General features: G+C 41.0%; 1 protein-coding gene across 10 annotated transcripts in view; it reads right to left on the reverse strand.

Annotated features, from left to right (window-relative positions):
* The window catches only part of FGD4 (FYVE, RhoGEF and PH domain containing 4), a 115,019-nt gene that overhangs the window by 66,846 nt on the left and 26,629 nt on the right, over positions 1-21,544 (reverse strand). Inside the window, exons 1-2 of one of the 10 annotated variants that reach the window (XM_080553521.1) lie at positions 6,796-7,446; positions 3,399-3,465 (exon numbers count right to left, since the gene is read on the reverse strand). The exons of 4 other annotated variants lie outside the window; for them this stretch is intronic. Coding sequence is in view for 1 of the 6 variants with exons in the window: in XM_080553519.1 (XP_080409645.1) it covers positions 14,959-14,968 (10 nt within the window). In the remaining 5 variants the exon portion in view is untranslated. Of the gene's footprint in view, positions 1-3,398; positions 3,466-5,464; positions 6,293-6,795; positions 7,447-14,958; positions 15,340-21,544 lie in introns of those variants that run through there. 5 more of the 10 variants (XM_080553523.1, XM_080553522.1, XM_080553519.1 and 2 more) reach the window with 5 other exon arrangements.

The raw sequence follows: 21,544 nt of genomic DNA on the forward strand, positions 1-21,544 counted from the left end.
TTATTCTTGCTTTGAGTTAATGAAAAACAGCATGACAAATTCACAATAGACACCAGAGGGGAACACATCAGTACATTTCCAGATCAGATAAGGGCACACGAACTACGAATGATGGCCAGGAAAAAAAATAAGAAATCATTCAATCAAATATTGCATGTCTGAAAAGAACCAGTAGCAAATGTTTGGGTAACCTACATCAGAAGGCAGCTAGCACACGATGATTTTTCCTTCAATCTCCATGGCTTCATGCATCAGATGTCTAGGATCACCAGAGTCAGCAGATGTGTTTGTGCAACTGTGTTTTACAGCTGCTGACAGGCATATTCACTGCAAATTTATTTAGTCTCTTCCTGAGTCCCATTTGTATTTCTTGAACGGAATATGCAACAGTATAGGCATTTTCAACCTGTTCTACCTCAACTCTGACTTCGTGCTTTCTGGAGAAGAGAAGCCTGATGGCACAGTGGTATTGCCCTTTCCCTTCCACCCTTCTCCATCATCCCCATCACATTCTAAAAGGCATCAGGGTAACTTTTTTCCAGAAAACAAACAGCTTTAGTCTCTTGACTTTGTCATATTTACACCAGCCTAACCTAGTACTTACAGGACAGTCAGCAAACTGGGACCTTCTTCACAGTCTTTTTAGCTCCTGCCATTAATACATATTGCTGCTTTTTTTCCAATCCATCTGGCCTTACTAAATTCAAGTGTCCAAAGGAAAATGATCAAAAGGGATTCCCCAACCAAATTGTTTCAGAAAAGGAGGTAATGATACAGACAGTGGTGACAAGTGACAGAATTTCAGCTTTTGATACCATAAAGGTGGAAGATCAATGACAGTCATGACTCTCCATTTTACATAGCAAAGTTATACAGCTAGTTAAACACATACTTCAGAGACAACATCAGCACTAATGAAACTATAATTTTCTTTAAAGTATTACTAGCCACACCCCAGACCTCATCAGCCAGCTGGTAATAGCTTTTCATCATTTATTTTAACACAAAAGCAATCAATAAGCTTTTCCCCACAGTTCTTTTACTGCTATTTATGAACTCAAGAAAAACTAGCATCAGGAAAGATGCCAGTTATAAAACATACACCGTAAAATGTCATCGTTGCCTTTCTTATGGAAAGGGATTCTAAAATTCCACCCAATTTTGAGATAAACATGGATTAAAGCAGTTCCAGTGACCTACAAAGAAAATCTTCATACATCAAAACACGATCAATAGACTACAGTATCAAAGAACTGTAAGGAGATCACATTGGATTGAGCAGCTTTTCCTTCCCATAATGACTGTTCCCCATGCATTGTTTTACACTGAAAACATCTAATGTGAAATTGCAGTATGTATCACACTTGTTATCTCTGTGCATCATTCACACACACTGAGGACGTTACACAGAAGGCACATGTATACACACACACAAAAACACAACTCAGCTACCAACTGAAGTTTTATTCCTGTACTAAAACAGCAAGCAAAAAAACATTTTACAATTTTCGTAAATTTTCAACAGTAGAAACATTTTGGAGTATTCTCAGTCATACCAGACCATCATCAACAATAAGACAAGTCTGGAAAATTTAAGTTGATTGTTTAGAAAGACCATATTTTATAATACTTATAAATATTTATGATTTATAGAAACACATACCCCCCCAAAAATTAGAAATGAAACCAGCAATCATCCTCTTATGCCAGCAGCAATGCCGTAGCATTTAGAATAAATAGTAAAATGAGGAAAAAAATGGTGTTTTGTCTACAGTGTCCTGGATGATTTTTTTCCAAAGAATATGTACCAAAAATAACATAACGTCAACAGAGCAGTGCAGCACTGGTGACTTCACTGCATGCAAACAGTGCTCACATGGCTACCTCTGAATATTTCATCATATTGGGATGTGTTGTATTTTGAGTTTTAGATAAAGCTCTAACTCCGGCAGTAAGCCTTCCATTTTATTTTGGCTTATAGCAGCTATCTGCTGTTATAGAAGAATAGGAATAGACTGCCCAGGGAAGTGGTTGAGTCACCTTCCCTGGAGGTCTTTAAGAGACGTTTAGATGTTGAGCTTAGTGATATGGTTTAGTGGAGGACTTGTTAGTATTAGTTAAGAGGTTGGACTGAGTGATCTTGGAGGTCTCTTCCAACCTAGACGATTCTGTGATTCTGTGATCTTTGAGTTTGCTTTTAGCAGCTTCCACAGTTAAAACTGACTCACACACAGAAATCTTGACAAGCCAAAAGGACAAAAAAAATTTGTGAGTTGCATTACAGTGGGTGTCCAAGTCATAACAGCAAAATAAGGCTCCGAGCAATTGCATGAACAAGAGCTACTGAAGAGAATCAACATCAAAATTAGTCATGGAAGCTAACTTGGCACTTAGAGCTGCCAGAGAACTATTAAAGCTGTAAAGAAAAGTGGCATGGGATCTTTAAAAAAAAAAAAAAAAAAAGAAAGGTACTCATCGAAAGGGTTCATAGTTTATATATTTTGCAAGCTTAATAACAGCTGTACAATACTCAACCATGCTGTAAATAATAAAGTAAAAATAGCATCAAAATATTTCTTCTAAGTGATAGATCTCAGTCTAAATGTAACTACTGCAAGCATGATATGGGAAGCCTTCATAAACTATTTTGCATTGCAGAAAGCACACTTCATGCCTTCACTCATTTCCTTTAGCATCAATGATCTCCTTAAGAAAAGGATGACAAAAACATTAACCCACATAGGAAGCGGGGCAGGAACGTGGCAGCACAAAAGCAGTGCTGGGACAGAGGAAGAGACATGAGCCAGGAAAATTCCAAGTGAGAAGTTCAGGTCCTGCCCTGCAGGAATAACTCAGTACAGAATCAACTTGTTCCTCAAAGCGGTAACACAAGCCCTGGAGCTAATCTTCCCTCCACCACTCCAACAGCAGCTGTGATCGACAGCACTCAGAAACATACCACACTGCCCATGGCACTAACTCAGTGCCTGCCAAACAAAGTCCCCCAGCTACAGAAAAAAAATGGAATTCAGGACTTCTGAAGCCTCAATCCTGACTTTAGGCAGAGGTCATGAGCTGAGAAGGCTCACATGATACAGCCCACACACAAAAGCATCCCTCTCAGTGACTAAGGGATAGACCATCATCATCACATCACTTCCAGTTCTGAGCTCCACTTTCCCAAATGTACTCAAGTATTTGCTCTGCTCAGATGTTCATCACAAAGTAAACAATTCTCATGTTTCTACCAGACTAAGTAGTATTTTTGTACTTTAGAGCAACTGGATGAACTGAACACCTTGGGAAAAAATGCCACTTCGAGACATTTGTTTGCTGGATCGCGGTCATTTACCCCCACCCTGTTCTCCTCCTAACTGCCAAGTCTGAGCAGTGATTACCTGGAAGGAATGTTTTCTGAAGTCATTTGCAGAACAGCTCTGAGCCTTCAGAGTCTTCAGTGAGACACTGCAAAGGACAGGACAAATGTACGTCTTTACTAAATGCAAGACCCTCAGAATGGTGAAAAAAAAAAAAAAACACCAAAAACAAACTGCTCCAATTCACAGGTGTGTCATTACTCTGCACGTTGCCAGCCTCTCACATCCAGCCATGCGTAAAGAAGAGCCTCACTGCACCGGTTTAGTATGGAGATCTGCTTTAGAACCAATTCAACAAATTTCATGTTTTCTAAAATCTGGCACAACAATTTCTAGTATCATCAAAAAAGTGTTAATGCCTGCATTTTGTCTCCACCCATACAAAGCATAAAAGATGCAAGGCCCTGTGAACAAACCAAGAGCGGCAGTGCTGTGTCAGCAGGTTTGTCTTCCCACATCCCGTACCCCGAGGACTCCATTATTCCATGGGAGCTGCAAAGAGAACAGTTTGTAAACAGGCACCCAGACTTTCCAAAACAGTGAGCTCTTCAAGGGGAACTGCAGGCTTTAATAGCAATGTACTGTGAGGAGACAGTACAGACCCTCAGCTTTTTATTGTTTTAACACTCAGAATACAGCAGTAAATGGCAGGAAAAAAGTGAATCAAACACTGAGCATGTTTAAAAGCTCTGCAAAGTAGCAGCCTGAAGACAATGTATAAATGAAAGCAAGTCATGTCAAACAGCATTCCACAGTCATGCGTCGAAGGAAAAGCAGAAAGACTTGTCTGTTTGAAGAAAACAATTGTGATCGTTTATATGCAAGCCAGCCTCCTATATATTGACTCAGGATTTCAACATTTAGTGACAAGCCTCCCTGAAAGCTTGATATGTATATCTATTATAAACAAAATCATGAAAAGCCCACTGTTTAATAGGTTGCATTCCTAAATACTATATACAGTTGGGAGTTCATTCAAAGTGCCTTTTTTGTGAGCTGATATACCAAAATTGAGCTTACCATCTTAAAATAATACCACTACTGAGTACAACACATCACCGTCTCTGCTGGCCCCCAAGACAGTATTTTAGAACAAATCTCCTTCAAGGGATCATGTAGCACATTACACTGACCCTTATTTGTTTGCATTACGCATAAACATCAGAGCTGATTGTAATAATCCACCAAAGATTAAAAAAAAAATCTTTAAAAAATAATTAATTTCAAACAGACATTTAACAGTTCCTCTGCTACATGGAAATGGGATGCCCACTATGAAAAGCCAGATGCTCAAATGGATTAAAAGAGTGTCTAGTCTTTAAATCCCATATCTGCAAAACAAAGCTGACCCAGTGACCTAAAGTAAAATTTAATAGTAAAAAATATGTATATTCAACAGCTACATATAAACCATTCAGAAAAGGAAATAAATATAAAAAAATCGTTTGCTCAAGACCATTTGGACCTTTACACAGTGCTTGTCAGAGAATAGAAGAAGCAGAGCTGGGGAATGCCAAGAGGAAAGTCCCCCTGTTTATTCTTGGAAAAGGTTTAGCAAAGGCAGTGGAAAAGCAAGCTTCTCAGCACACCACCAGCTTAGCAATCAGGAGAAATCACCTCCAGGAGGAGTATACAAGACATTACCTTTATGTCAATATGATCATAGCTTTCTGTGAAGACTTGCCAATGAGCCAGTAATTCCCACCCATGGCCCCACAGCTACCTTACCAGAAACCAAACAGAGAACAGAAACACATCCCACACCAGCTCCAGGATAACTAACCCTGGGGTGGTTACCCTTCCCTCCCGATGGCTCTCAGCAAGCTTCAGCCTAGCTTCTGAAGGGTGAAAGTCTGATCTCTTCCCAAGCACAAAAGCCAATCTGCCCCCTACGCTCTCTCTAACAACGCAATTACAGACGTGCAACTGGCACGTGTGAACAAGTCCACTGCAGCCCATTAAAAGCACATTTGGCATAAATCACCCGCTCCAATGGCAACAGAATGCTTAAATTCTGAAGAAGGAAGGCGTTAAAAAGAAATATTTTAAATCACAAGGGTGAGGCAGCCTGCATTGAGAAGACTCACCCAGTTCCACCAACGTGCACAAGGAACATCTGAAAGGACTTCAGGCACATACACCAGGCTCCCATGGGCATAAGAAAACCTCATATACACCCAACAGTTCTGAGTACTCAAAGAAATGGGGAAAAAAAAAAAAAAAAAAAAAAAAAAACTCAGCCCCTCTCTTCCTCTCTCCTCCCCCCTGCTTTTGTTAGGCACAAGGACTTGTGAAGCCTCTTGTAGGTTAAAAATTTGTCATAGTCAACTCTGTTGCAATAGCAACTTATTAACCACATTGGGAACTTTTCTCCCAGACGCCAATGCACTGACATTTTAAGGGCACAAAGCAGAGGGCAAAATTAGGACTGACACAGTGTTAATTAAAAGCCTCCAGCAGTATCCTCCCCTGTACCAAATAAAAATGGCAGTCCTGCCAAAAGGGATGCAGCGTAAGAGCTTTATTTGAAATGGGAAAGCCCCTACTAAAAATATCTGCTGCTGTAACATTTTATGTATGTGGTGTACAACAGGGCTCTAAGGAGTCAATTTCAGTGCCCCTTGTTTAACACTATAATTTGAACTGCACACAAACATTCATCGTGCATTTATGGAAAAAAAAAAATAATATACCTAGACCATAACAAACATGGCTTTTAGAAGACACAAAAGCCTTACAAGCATACTCTTCGGATTTGCGTTCCTTTCCATGAAATCCTCCCACCAAAACAGCCCAAATATTTGCAGAACATCCTGAAAAACTTGTGAAAAGTCTCGGTGCAATTAAGCGATATGAGAGGAAGACTCCAAAATTTTTGGTCAGTTTACGAGTTGGAAGCAGGGGCAAAGGGTGGGAGCGAAGAGTGAAAAACCTGCTACTGCATTCTGCTTACCTTACACTGCTTCCTCCGAGCAAACTGCACAAAACACCCCAAAGGTCTATTGTACCACTGGCTCTGCTTCAGCCCCATCTCTCACCCGTCATTCCAGTATGAGAAACAAAACACTTATTGCATCCAAAGGAAAATAAAAATCACTCAGACAAAAAGCAATCAACATGAAGAGGCATGTAAATCAAACGGATTTGGCAGCGAACAGCATTTCATAAAGACAAGAGATATGAATTGCTTCATTTGTGTCAGTTTGACCAGTTATTGTTCTGACTTACTACTTTAATGACCCCAAATTAAACTGCTTGAACTGAAACAGAGAAACAGAAATCTTTAAAACACAGCCACCCCCCCTCCCCGTTGCACTCTTAACAATAAGCACTATTACCATGGTACTATCGTCCTTAAATCATAAATACATCGCCCCCATTAAAAATTAACTGAACACATTATGAATTTAGCACTGACCTTACAAAAAGCCGCATTTACTCCTCTTGGCTAGAAACCATTAACAGTTTGGGCAAAATCCTTTTATGTGCTGCTCCAGCTCGCTCATTCAAGCCTTCCATTACCACACTCCATTGCAGATAATTGCAGCCAGCACACGCTCCCCTGCTTGTGCCGGTTCCCAACCCAGCACGGATAATCACATTCCAGCGGGGAGCGAACAGATGGCAGCCTCCATGGTAACCAGTCCTTCCCAGCTAGTGGGAGCACTGGGAGACTACCGGGGAGCAGGCAACAAGGGCTCTTTGTGCTTCAGCCTCGCAGATCCGTCAGGAAGGGAGAGCCAGCTCGCGGCGCTCACTGGGCATGCCTAGCAGGTGCCCTGCCTTCGCAGGCAGGCACGGAGCACCTTAACAAAGCTCTCCGCCAGGTTTAACCTTGACGCTGCCTGGGCCCGTGCCACGCCAGGGAATAAGGGGCGTAAAGCACACGCTAAGGTGGAGGCGGGGATAGCAATTATTTTCGTGTGTTTATAAAGCATGGAAGGGTTCAGAGAAATTAACTGGGGGCACTTTTCCCCTTAACAAGATTATTTTCTGAAAGAAGGCATATTTGCCTTGAATGGGAGCCTCCTGGACCCTGCAACAGCGCTCCCAGAGCATCCTATAAACTCCCAGTTTGGGTTTTAGCCACCAAGAATTGACCAATTCCTTGCTTTTGGTCTCACAGCTGCTGAGGTTTATCTGCTCCTGCATCTGCCAAGGCTGATGCTGATTCAGCAGGCAGAAGACGCTGTTTCTCTGCTGTGCATCCAGGCTGCCAGCGGGGGTGTGGCTGGAAAAGCTTTATTTATTTATTTGGCCTCAAAGCTGTACCTGAAACCACAGCTCTCACCGGACCAGATCTCACACCGCTACGCACTCCAGCAGTGGTGTGCACCGACTCAGCACGTAGCCAGATTCCCACACCCCTCCTCCGGGGAAGAGAAGGAAGTGGGTTTTCAAGACCAACCAGCAACAGTCCTGTCCACAAAATAAGAACAGCTACAAAAGAACACAGGCTTTACTTACCTGTGAGTTGTACAGGACCTCATCCCAAAATATTTAAGGTCCTACTCCTGGATGTGAAAAGCATACTGTGCAGTAGCCCATGGACTGAATGTGCTGATATTCAACTTTTCTCTCCCTCGCTCTCGAAGCCACGCAAGGCATATGACTAACAGTGCGTCAAAAGTCTGTGGGTAACTTTATTTAAAACTGCCAAATTTGGACTTCAAGTTCCTACATGCTAACTTAGGCCTGGCAAGTTACTCTTTTGAGGAAAAGAAAATGGTTTCATTTCTCCCCTAATGACACCTTTGATCTTGTAGCTGGTCCTGCAGGGCAGCACTGGTTCCTACAGAAGGACACAAAACCCTGCACCAGAATCCCCCATCACAAAGAAGCTCATCTGTTCCTGTGGGTGACTCCAAGCAGATGTCAATGATTTTCTTCCCCCTTTAAATTTTCAGTTTCCCTCTGCCTCACTGCGTAAGGAAGGTAGTTTTGTTTCACAAGCGCAGTTAAGTTTTTCTTACACTGATAAGAGACCCCACTACTACATGGCTAGTGCTGGAAGCCTCTCCGATGATCGCGGCCAGAGCCCCACTGGTGAGGTGTTGCACCCACCCACGGGGCCATCCCCACAGCCAAGCCAAGCCTGGCAGCCAAACAGCACCCAGCCTTGGGAAGGGACTCACACCACTCACAGGTGACAGACGAGGAAGAAAACCTGGGTCTGCCAACTCCCACCCCAGGGCTATCAGATCATTGTGCCTCACACCGTTCCTTCCCACCCGCTGCTCCCACCTCCTCCCGGCACCACGGTGTGCGCTCGGGGCTGTGCATGTCACTTTTCATTTACTCTCACGTTGTCAAAGATGGAAGAAAAACCTCTCAATGCATTTTCTGCTTCTAAATAAGCCATTTTTACATCACCAAAAACATCTTGATCAAGTATGGGCACCAATCCTACTCATCCACTGCCAACAAAGGTAAAATAATGTAAGGAAGGAAGCCAATTTCCTATTTAATTTGCCAAATATTAAAATAAAAACTTTTCAGTGTTTAAGCGTTATGAAACGCGTAACATTTCTCGCTTTTTCTCTTAAAAGTAAAGAACATGGCTCAAAAAAAGAGTTTTATATATTTGTCTATTTTATGTATTTATGCATTTCTGGAAAAATAAAATGTAGCAATTTCAGTTCTTGGCAAACACACTGACTTCAAAATTACCGAGGTTCCAGTTCAGTTTTAGTCTTTTTTCCTTAAGGAGAGACCTCATGCAAAGTATTTTTTTTAGATTTATGTTAATTCTGACTGCTTAAAAAAATCATTACTGAAATACTGCAAACAACTTGGGCGTCAGAAAACCCATTCCAGACACTGACATAATTTCTCAAGCTGTACTTCTACAAGTACTAGTTGTACTCACCACAGAAGGATTGCTAGCAGAATAGAGGGCAACAACAGTCAATATCCACTTAATTTTTTTTTAATTCTTAAGTCTAATTTTAAACAGTTTTAACAAGCTAAACGCAATGCTCATCACAAAAAAGGTAATAGGGGGCACTATAAATCTTGGTAGAAGCAATAGGTAAGTTACGTGCAGCAATATTAAAAAGAACCCTCTGCATATTTGACAAATATTTAATTTAAACTGCTTGAAATAGAGACAGGAAAACAGCACATTCAGAATGCTTTTGAGGAGAAATGGGAGGATGGAAAGGAAACATACCCATCTCCCTTTATTCTTTAGCCCCATCTGGGCCAGAGTTCAGTAATAAATTGGTTTTAGTCAGAATGCGTCAATGAAAAATGAGCAACATATTGACATCCTGTGTCCTGAATTTATTTCATTGAAGGTTATCCCATAAAGGGAGTGTCTTTTATAATGATGACGCCATGTACACTTCAGCTTTTTCCAGTCCCAGACGCCATCTGATAGATGGAAACTTTGGTATTTTACTGAAGTTGACTGAGACTCAAACTGGATTTTAGAACTGTATGTTATTTAAATAGGATTTTTTTTGACTGAGGAAAACCTATTAATCCAAAATCAATCACATGAGTTTAGAATAATGTATGTTATTAACCTGAGAAAAATATTTAACAGGTGTTAGTCTCCATTCTCTGTGGAAGACCTAAAAGCTGTATTTATAAAGCGAACCACTTAATTTAGGTAACCAACAGCAGGCCTCACATGTGCTTGGTTTTGAACTTTTGCCCATTTCTCATACCTGTTTTTACAGTTTTACTAAAAACACCCTGTAAGTCCTGGCAGTGGTGTCAACGTAAGTTAGTGCCAGAGATAAAACACTACAATAGACCATTGATCCACTATCACCTGTTTCTGAAAAGAAAGATAATTTTTTAACTCTTCAATGTGAACTTAATTTTATAATTAATGTTCTAAACAGGGGGATACAGCTGTGCATTTCATGAACATTTGTAACTTTGGTGAGGAAAAAAACCAACTATCCAACATACCAGAATGTAACATATAACTTTAAAAGGCATAAGCATACTTTAAATTCTCACACTTGCTTCAAAAGAGGAGGAATACCTTTTGTGAAAAAACTCAGTGGTATAGTAAGTGGTAAGTCTGGTATATTATCGTTGAGTAATACCTTCAACATAACATATATACATTTCTTTTAACTTGACAGCATATAGTATTGAGGAAGTTCACTTTAAGGGAAGTAGGATGTCTAACTTTTTAAGAGTATAAAAAAATTATGCGTGTAAGCAATTGTAAGGGCCAAAATTCACAAGTTTTCTTTTTACTCATCTACAATATAAAAACTTCCAAGATTCAGCATTTTTGGTGATCAACATAGAAGGGGTAAGGCTCCCGCACTGGTCCTTTAAGATTCCTTTGTGCAACAGTGATGCTGTTCCAATCCTATCTCAATTGGCTCTCTTCCCAAATTGTACCACTGTACTTTGCAGAAGGAAAGCAATGAATTAAACCTTGCTGACAGCAAGTACTTTCTCAGCAGCACCTCTACAGATATAAAACACTCCCCTTACTTCCCAAGTGTTTCCAGACCCCATGGTTTCCAGTCAGCACATGCTTCCTGAAAGTCACAAAAGCAGCAAGACTATTGAGTTTCCTCTTTTCTCACACCGTGCTCCACAGACTTGGAGCTGCACATGTTGGAGATGAGAGAAGAGGCAGCAACTGTTTTTGTTGTTAAGACCACTATTTGATTAAGTGTTTTGAGTGATAAACATTTCCCTTCCAAACTGTTACTGCTTATAAAAGCAGGATTCACAATAGGAAGACAAGCTAACTCCTTCTCACCAGTTCAGTGACATGGACCGTCTCCAGTCTCTGCAGCAAATCATTCTTCCAAAGGTTACAACAGCTGTTTATGTGGATGTTTATTTTTGGCAGCTATCATTAAAGGACAACAAAGAAACATGGACAGAGCTCACGCTAGGCCATCTTAGTGACCCACAAGCATTTGGTATGCAAGCCTGAAAGTTATTATTCCTTCACAGGCTGTCCTACAGCACAGCTTTCAACTTAGGAAATTATTTTTTTTTTTTTTTTTACGGAAGAAGAAAAGTCACGACTTCCACTGTTATGTCTCCAAACACCTAAGAGCAGCACCAGCCCAATACACTGAAACACTTATTCCATTATCTGCAAGTTCTTTAGTTTCCGAATACTTTAAGGCACCTCTCCCACCGAGCTGTATCAGTTGTGTCTTCAATTTAGTAATATGCCTGTAGGGACGGATGTTGGCTTTTTTCTTTAAAGCCAACAGCAAATCATATCTATAGATATGATTTATAGAAAGCCAATTAAGAAATAATAATTTAAAAAGCCAATCAAAAAAAAATCCACTTGCCAACCCAAAAGTCTGAGATTAGAACAATTTCTTGGAAATTGCTAAGCACAAAGCAACAGTTATTTTAATAAGTTTGGTTCTATAAACAATGATTATTATTTTAATATCAACAGTAGAAAGCAGTGCAAGTGAGAGTTTTTAAGGAGAACATACAATAGCACAGCCTCCCTGAAGAGGACTCAGCAGCTCAGGCCTAGCACACAGAAGGCATGAGACAGCTCATACTGGTGGTACCCAGAAGCAAGAGGTCTGGCGCTTGTTTTGCAAGACGTACATGAACAGAGGGGAAAAGGGACAGACAACATCAAGGGACTTACATTACAACAACAGAATAAACTGACACTAACACTTTCCAATCCATCTGCATTCAAAAAAAAAAAAAAGCAAGAGGAACGACAAAAGCAGCACTGGATTTTTGCTGAAAACTCAGTTTATCAAGGTAAGACAATTCAATTTGGTGTCTGGAAGGGTCCAACAACAGGGCACAGCAACCAGCAGACGTGCCTGATTATTTCTGCAATTGCATAAAGCGTTTCCATGGAAAAGCAGCAGCCTTCTGGTTTGACACATTCAGTGTCTGACAACCAAGCCAGCCAAAGCTCAGACATGCAAGGCTCGAAGAGAGATCACAGGCGGCTCTTTGGACGGGGTTCTGAGCAACGTGGGACTAAAACCAGCTCTGGGGGAGCAGCTGACCCCAGGGGTTCTGCCCGATGTTCTTTATTTACCGGTTAAGATCCCAGTGAAAGCAGAACAGACATGCAAGTAGCACATGGGTGGGAAGCATGGCCATGGGACCTTCCTCTCTCCTTAGGCTTTACTGAAGAGTTTCTGAGAAGCCTGGATGGGAACCAGAGGACAGCTGGGCTGCTGTGGCTTGGAAAAGTCCCGCCAAAACTCATTCTTGCTCTTTAGAAATTAAACTTGGGAAGAAAATAAGTCGTTGTAACTGCAGAACTTCAGCTGATGCTTCACAGAGGCAATCTGAGGTACAGCTGGAGCAGTGGTGCTCAAGCTGCACTAAATATTGCCTCAGCACCCTCATGCCTTAGCCCATTACAGGTGGCTAACCTATTAGTGGCAAAGAACCCAGGGAAACAAAATATCTTAAAATGCATTTAGCAGACGCATTCATATAATACACTTTGATTCCATTCAAATTCCTCTCCAAACTCATCAGGCACTGATCTGTCACAGGCTTCTAAGATTGAGAAACACCTGTGCTAGATCCAACACAAACACTTCTCCGAGCCATCCATAACAGTCCTCTGACAAAGCACCAGATTAGTTTTTACAAAAACACCTTCCTTTTCCATCGCCTGAAGCTCCTCCAGCGGATCAACATATCAGGCAGCTGCCTAGGAAACCCGCTGTGGTACTTACTCAGGCCGTGGCGGAGAACGTCCTGAGTCCCCTGTCCCATCCCAGCCCACAGGGATCAGCTCCATTGCCAGCACAAGGAAAACCAGCAGTGCAGGATTTACTGGTAGCTGCCACAGCCACACCACCGAATGCCAAAAATTCCACCCACATCCCATACCAGCTTACACAAGTGAGTTTTTTTTTTTTTTTTTTTTTTTTAAAAAGCAACCCTGTTTTACAGTACTGCTTAGGCTGACAGCAAGTACACATTACACTGCTGTCACCCAAAATATTCCTGTGGTTTTATTTTGTATGTGTGTCAACGGCTCAAAACTCCCAATGCAGTCTACCCCTTCCCAAAAGGATGAGCAACCAACTCTGCAGCTGGAGGAAAAAAAAAAGAAGTGAAGGTTTTGGAAGAGACTACATAAACAAGTCTGAAGAATACTGGGGGGTCTTGATCACTGCTGGGGTTTCCATCCAGGCAGACCCATGACAGATATAGAGCATTAAAAGCACACAGCAAGAAAACACAGGTCATCTCTTTCAGATTATTTTCAATATAAGTAATAGGTTTAGTATAGCTTACTACTGTACAGCATTTTGCTTGAGACAAGGATATCATGGAGGTTTGTACTTTTACTACTGACATATAGTACAACAAAGAGGGAGCAATAGCTTTCAGGGATTTTATTCATTTGCTATAATGTGGGGAAAGAAAGGATATTGGCACACAGGTCACTCCCATTCCTTGAAAAATCTAGACTTCTTATAATTCGTCATTAATGCTAAAGTTCTCAGTACACATAAGGATACAGAAAAAAAAATGAACAAAATCTATCAAGATGTACATATAAACAAAGATTCCAAACCCCAAACCCCCTATACTTTCCAAGAAATTAATAGTGACTGATACCGATACATACAGAACAGAACTAATAAACTGACCTTGCACACTAAAAAAATTTTTGGAATCAAAACTTTTTAGCTTAAAAGTTTCATTTACTGTCTTTGCTATAAACACTGATGAGCTCATTGGGTCAAAAGACCATCCACTACAAAGTGGATGAATATTTAACAGCATCTCTATGTCCCTCAAGTAATACAAAATAGTGCAAATGTTGTGTATGTATATCTATGCATATACATTATATATGTACACTACAGTGAAATACTCTTTATTCAGCTTATGTTTACATTTTAAACAGCTAGAATATAGGCACAGCAGTAGATACAAGTATTATCTAAATTTCAGGTTTGAGAGAAGAGACTACTTGGTGATACACTGCCAGCTAATGATGTGGGTGGGCTGAAGTAGCATTCATCCCCCAAACCCACACCCACAGCAAACATCACTAATCCCAGACTGTGTGTGACAGAAAAATAGGAAGGAAAAGGCAGAAAAGTGACAGAAAATAGGCTCAAATTTGAACAGAAACCCATCGTGTGCTGTGAGGAAGGTCACGAGGTTCTACTTCTCACTGCAGTGATAGCTGCCTTTGATCAGTGCTCTCATGTTCTGCTTCCGTTGCTGCTCATCCATGCGATGAGAGTTCAATTCAGAGCAACTGCCCCAGTTTTCAAAGCCCTCGGACACTGACAGATTACTTCTCCTTCCTCAGTGACAGCGAGAAACAAGCATTCTTCTTGTTATTAGCAGAAAAACTACGCCTAGGCTACAAAACACACTCCTACAAGGAGAAGCTTGATCACAGGCTAGAACAGATCCTATTTGACTCCTGCTGTCCTACAATGCTTCAAGAGAGATCCAATATCAGCTACAGGCCAGGATGAGAAAGCTATGTATATCTTTACTTTCAGATATTTCGGAGACTATCCCCCAGGTCAGTAATTCACATCAAAAAGAGTGAGCTATTAAAAACAAAAAGGAAAAAACAAAAAGGCAAAAAGAGAAGTCTACTTACAGCTACCCATGCCTTATATTGGAACGCCATTACCATGAACAGAACTCCTTACATTCCAATGTTTTGGTGCAAGTAACTCTGCCCATCTAGGAGGAAGTCTTTAAACTGGGCTTAGAACAAGCATTGTCAACTTATATAAAAAAAGGAAGCTCTGGATTTCATAACTCACTGACATATCCCAGGAAACACGCAACAAGAAATATTTCAACACACACTAACAGACTAACAGCAGATTGTGCGAGTGGGCACATAAGTCAGAGCAAATGTTTCTTTAAAAAGAAAAAAAATCCTTACAGGTTAAGATTCACTTGCCTCAGTACTGCCAATAAGTAGAATCCTATAGCTATGTTCTATCCCACATTATCTGAGTTACAGTCTAATTGCATCTTGAAGAGTTTAAGAGCCCTCATTTATTAAGAAAGTGATGGACAACTCTGGCTATGCAAAATGACTGTCACTCTGTGTGTAAGGGGTTCTGTGTTTTAGATTGTGAAGAACTATAAACACCCAAATAAATACAGAGAAAGGATTTGTATAAGCTGCTTCCACTTATAGTCTCACTACTGTTGTCATAGTAGTATCATGTCTAGCAGTAAGTTATTACCTTTCAGTATCAGAAAACTCATAAATATGACAATCATGTAAGTTGCATTTAGCGCTCTTTCATTTTTCATTTCAGGCCCAGCCAGCATGGGTTTGTGAAAGACAAGTGCTGCCTGACCAACCTCATCTCCTTCTATGACCAGGCAACACTCTTGGTGGATGAGGAAAAGCCTATTGATGTAATCTACCTAGGCCTTTGACACAGTCTCCCACAGTATTCACCTGGAGAAGTTGGCAGCCCATGGCTTGGACAGGTACAGTCTTTGCTGGGTTAAAAACTGGCTTGATGGCTGGGCCAGGGGAGTAGTGGTGAACAGTGTGAAATCCAGCTGGCAACCAGTCACCAGTGGTGTTCTCCAGGGGTTGGTCTTGGGGCTCATCCTCTTTAATAACTTTATTGATGACTTGGATGAAGGAATTGAGTGCACCCTCAGTAAGTTTGCAGATGACACCTACCTGGGGAAGTGTTGATCTGCCGGAGGGTAGGAAGACCCTGCAGAGGGACCTGGATGGGTTGGATCAATGGGCAGAGGCCAATGGGATGAGGTTCAACGTGGCTAAGTGCCGGGTCCTGCACTTTGGTCACAACAACCTCATGCAATGCTACAGGCTTGGGCCAGAGTGGCTGGAAGGCTGTGCAGAGGAAAAGGATCTAGGGGTGCTAGTCGATACTCACCTGAACATGAGCCAGCAGTGTGCCCAGGTGGCCAAGAAGGCCAATGGCATCCTGGCTTGTATCAGGAACAGAGTAGCCAGCAGGACCAGGGAAGTCATTGTCCCTCTGTACTTTGCTCTGGTGAGGCCACACCTCAAGTGCTGTGTTCAGCTTTGGGCCCCTCAGTACAAGAAGGACATCAAGGCTCTGGAACGTGCCCAGAGAAGGGCTATGAATCAGGTGAAGGGCCTGGAACACAAGTCCTGTGAGGAGTGGCTGAGAGAACTGGGGTTGTTTAGTCTGAAGATGAGGAGGCTCAGGGGAGACCTTGATGCTCTCTACAACTCCCTGATAGGAAGTTGTGGGGAGCTGGGGGTCGGTCTCTTCTCGCAGATAATTAGTGATAGGACTAGAGGGAACGGCCTCAAGTTGCACCAGGGGAGGTTTTACCGTACAGTAAAGAAGAGAAACAAATGGATAAAGGTTTGCAAAAAGGAATTCCCCCCTACATGGTAAGGGTCCCCACAAAACAGAGCACTTCAGAAAAGGCTGAAATAAGAAGACTCTAGTAACATCCACTAGAGTACCATCTTCTCAAATTCGTTTTTGAAAACAGAAAGAACTATCAGCTAAAACAACATTCTGAGCATGTGTGTACTGCACTATTGCTTTATGAAGTATGAAAACTTGGATTTCAGAAAATTGTCATTTTATGATCAGCACATAAGATAACTAAGGAAATACACGAATGGATGAAATTTTAGGAGACCACAGAATCTAGTGCTCAGTCCTGAAGCACACTGAGTATGCTTAGTCCGTCCCAGGAAGATGGCTATGACAACGCTACATCATCACATGCATGCACTACACCTACCTCAGTCTAACAGAAGAGAAACAATAACACAGTGCAGCCAGACAGTTCAGCTGGTGAATTTGTGAATTGTCTATTAACAGGCCTTCACTAAGAAAGCCATCTGATGGTACTAACATAAGTCAACCATTTTCTCCTGCTACTGGCTGAGCTAAGATCCTCAGCATTCCCAGTCAAATTGGAGTTTAAACATCATCATCTTCAACACCATCCACTATTTCACCCAGAAACCCTCCTAACCTTCAAGCCCTGTAGCTAGTCATTAAAAGTTCTGTATGAATTATAGCCACGGTTTTGGTCATGTTTGTTCTACTAATCTCCTCCTACTTTAACAGCAGACAGTGAATTTTTATATTCTATTTCTTTCTATAACCTGAAATTGCAGGAAGAAGTTGTATCTGAACAGAAATTAAAGAAACCACCATAAAATTCTGCTTTTCGTTTTGCAGGGTTACATTTGATTTAAGCCCTGTAATGATTAAGAGTGATTGCTATCATCAACAAAAGGAGTGACTGCATCTGACAGTCTACAAAGAGCAATTATTCATCCAGACCATGATTACCTAGAATATAACAGCATTATATCATATGTTACACTGCCATACATTTTAACTTTTATTATTTTATAGAAGGCTTAATATAACTTTAACAAACAAATAATGATTAAGGCTGCACCCTATAACAGCAATTTTTCTGTCTCCTCCTATTTCTATTGCTTCGGTAAACCATCATCATGTAATTTTAAGGTAATCCCGTACTATGATGGTACACAGTATAGAGAAATCTCTCATCTAATGCGTTTCAGATTGAGTTATTAATCAGTCAATCTATTCTGTAACAAGTAAAGACTTTAATAAGTTGTGACGTTCATACCTGGAAGCTACAGAACTGACAGAAAGGAAACCCCAGAATAGATTTTTAGTTCAGTCTTACATGATTGAAAGCAAGTAATCTCCAAAATGCATCTACTCCTCAATTCAGAGGAAGATTTAGCACATCCAAATTTAAGACAGAGTCAGACCAGAGGCATCTACATTTGGGATTTATCAAAAGCGATGCTAAAAATGGACATAAATACTTCATTTGACTCCACATAATTTAGAAGCAGTGGGAGACACTGCCAAACTGACCGTGTGTTCCTCTGCACATAATATACATTCTATGCATTTGCCACCTTCCTATAAAGCAGCAGCTGGCAGAAACACCTCTGTTGCTCACTGACTGGAGAGAGAGACTACTCAATATTTTATTTCGAAAAGGAAAATGCAACTATTTTGTTGTCACCAAGAACTCAGGAAATGCTAAAGTAATAGCTGAAAGACTCCAGTCATAGTTATTTAGACTATGAGGACACCGTAAACCACAAGAAGCCATACTGTCTTCCTCAGAAATTTCTGGAGATTTGAGGGATTACGTTGTTTAGATTTGGGAGCAGAAAGATCTGAGAAGTTCTCTTAGGGATACACAGTAAGCCTACGTAAGTGCAGTACATGATGGTAAACATCCTTGCTATTTTCCCTTCCCCCTTCAACAGCATACATCTTCACTCAATATTGAAACTAAAGTGTGCTAAGGAACTGTATTTTAGGAAGACTACCAAATGCTAACTGAAAACAAGCAAAAATGGTGTGAGCGTTCCGAGAATTGTTGCTATGTTCACACCACAGTCTCTCCCATTTCCAGAGACAGAACAATAGCCAAGTTTAATTATATTCAATAAGCCTTTTTTTTTTTGAATAAGCAACCAAGATGAATGAATATTCCCTTTTTCTGTTGCTTTATACACTACTTCACAACTAGGAGACAAGGTATTCTGGAAACAGTGGCTTGGCAGAATTTTAGACTCATCTACTCAGCATCCAATTTCAGTAGAATAGCCAATAAGAAGAAAAAACCCATGAATTTCTGGTAACAAATGAACTTCATACAGTCCACCTCAATTTGCAATCAAGGAAAGTAAAGGAAAAGAGGAGCTGGAGAACACAGACATGCTCATAAGTCCAGGAAGTTTGCTTTTATTTCAGAGGATGTTAGTTTGTGGGTTTTTTGTTTGTTTGTTTGTTTGTTTTGCTCTTGTTGCTGCTTTTTTTGGGGGAAGTGAGGGTGGGGAGGAAGGTGTCTGTAAACAAGCCAGGCCCTGCACAGTTCCTAGCAATCACGTTCAAGTCACATCAGGTTGCCGGTGTCTGACTGTCCTTACACTTGTACATTCTGTATGCATCCATTTGATTTAAAAAGGTAAATTATATTAATCAGTCATAGCACACAACATTTTCATGCAGAAAGAGCCAAGAAAACTGAAAATAGTCCACAGAGCTGAACTACCTCAAAAACTCTTTACTCTTGTCAAAGTTTTGTTCCCCCATGGCTCTGACTCACTATTTTAGAGTGCCAACACTGCTACTTACTCTTTAGCTGCTTCCTACTCTTTCTATGGTTCAGCTCATCCTCGCTGTTACTTTGAAATCAGTTACACCCATAAAGAAATACTACAGCCTAGAAGAGCACCATGTTCTACACTCACACCTTTATTAATAATAAAGCCTCTACAAACCACACAAAGAAAAAAGTTGGTTTTGCCTTTTCCAAGGATTTCTTTAATCTTTTCTGCATGAGCCTTGCACAGGTTTATGGTATTGCAATATGCCTTAGACATTTGTCAGAAATAGATTGTTGATCCTTTCTATCAATTACCATGACCAGGATGGAGATGGCAGGTGGGGAAAAAGGATGACTTTTTAGCTCTTCCAGAACCTAAATTACTTATCTGTGTGGTGATATTCTCACAAAACACTTTCAAAGCAGATGCCTGAAGTTGGGCAATCAATTCAAAAATCTAAATAACTAAATAACTGACACCAAATAACTGACATGAGCATTTGCTGCTTGCATTTGAGGAATCCCCTTTTGCAAGATCTGGCTCATAGAGCACATTATCATCTTCTCTGGCATTTTATTTTATGTACCTTTCCTTCTAGGATACCTAGAAGGAAAAATGACTGTTCAAGAAGGAATGTTATATTCAAACTATGTTTCCTTCAGTACAGACTATCACAGTAACCAGAAGATGAAGGAAGGCCTCTCAAAGTATAGTAGCATCTATTGTATGATATATTCAATGAATATATAATTGAATAACTTCCCTACAAAATGAGGATGTGGAAGGGGGAGGAGGAGGAAAGTTTTGTGCAGCTAAGGTGCCGGACTAGAGAGAGCTTGAAATATTACCACAACACTCTGTACGGTTTCTTTTGCTATGCAAGACACAGAAGTTCGTGCTTCTTTCTTTCCTGTAGGAGGCAGTCACAATTAATTCATGTTTACAATAAAACAGCAATGACAAAGACTATCTCGGTATGCATGCACTTTCAGTACAGCCTCTCCTGTAAGATGTGTTCTTATTGTCCTGCATATGTAAGACAAGTCACTCTTCTATGTGCCAGTGCGTATTATTGAATGCAGTTAAATAAAAAAAAAAAAAGATTGAAAACTACTGTATTTTGGGGGTCATTTATATTTTCAGCCAAGCATTCAGGCGTCTATACTCTGATAAGCCCACCTCCAAATCACAACAGTTGATCAAAGAAATGTTGTCAGACCCCATCTGGTTCAAGTCCCTCCCTCCCCTACCTCAGTTTGTGAAGTAATTTAGTTGTGAAGGAACCTCAAAGCTCATCTGGTCCAATGCCCTGCTCAGAGTAGAACCAGCTTAGATCAAATTGCTCGAGGCCTTCCCAATTGACTTCCAAGTATCTGCTCGTTATGGGCACCCATTTCAGCATTTCACTACTCTGATGCCAAATTTCCCACCGCCATGTGCAGTTAAAACTTCCTTAGCTGCAGTTGTGTCTGCTGTCTCTGTTATCTCCATACACCCCCATTAGGGGTCAAAAAATAGTAAAAAATAACACTGTAGATGTCTCTCTTCTGGACAAATCCAGTTGTATTGAGCTAGTATGTCATATGTTTCAGCCTTTATAACCTCAGGGCCTTCCACTGGACTTGCTCCAGTTTCACAGTACCTTCCTTGCACCAGGGAGCCCAAAAACAGACACAGTGCTCCAGGTTTGGTTTGATAGGTACAGAGCCATCACTGTAATAACCACTTTACTTGACCTAACGCAGTTGGTTCTGTCTCACCACAAGGGCACACTACTGACTCACATACAACTTCTTCACCAGTTCCCCACATATTTTTCCACAGTGCTGCTCTCCAACCACCAGCCTGTCTTATTGTCCAGAGATGATCCATACCAGGTACTAACATTTTTATTTGCCCATGATGGCCTGCAGGAGATTTCTGCCAATCCATCTGTCCAGCCTGACAAGGTCCTTCTGAACAGGATCCCTACCCTACTCGTATCGACTACTCTGCCTCCATTCAATATCATCCACAAACTTGCTGAGGATGCCCTCCTTCCCATTGTCCAGCTAGTTAATTGTCATTAAGATGGAAC

This window comes from Anser brachyrhynchus (assembly GCF_964034855.1).
Source record: "Anser brachyrhynchus genome assembly, chromosome: 1".
Classification (NCBI taxonomy): Eukaryota; Metazoa; Chordata; class Aves; order Anseriformes; family Anatidae; genus Anser; species Anser brachyrhynchus.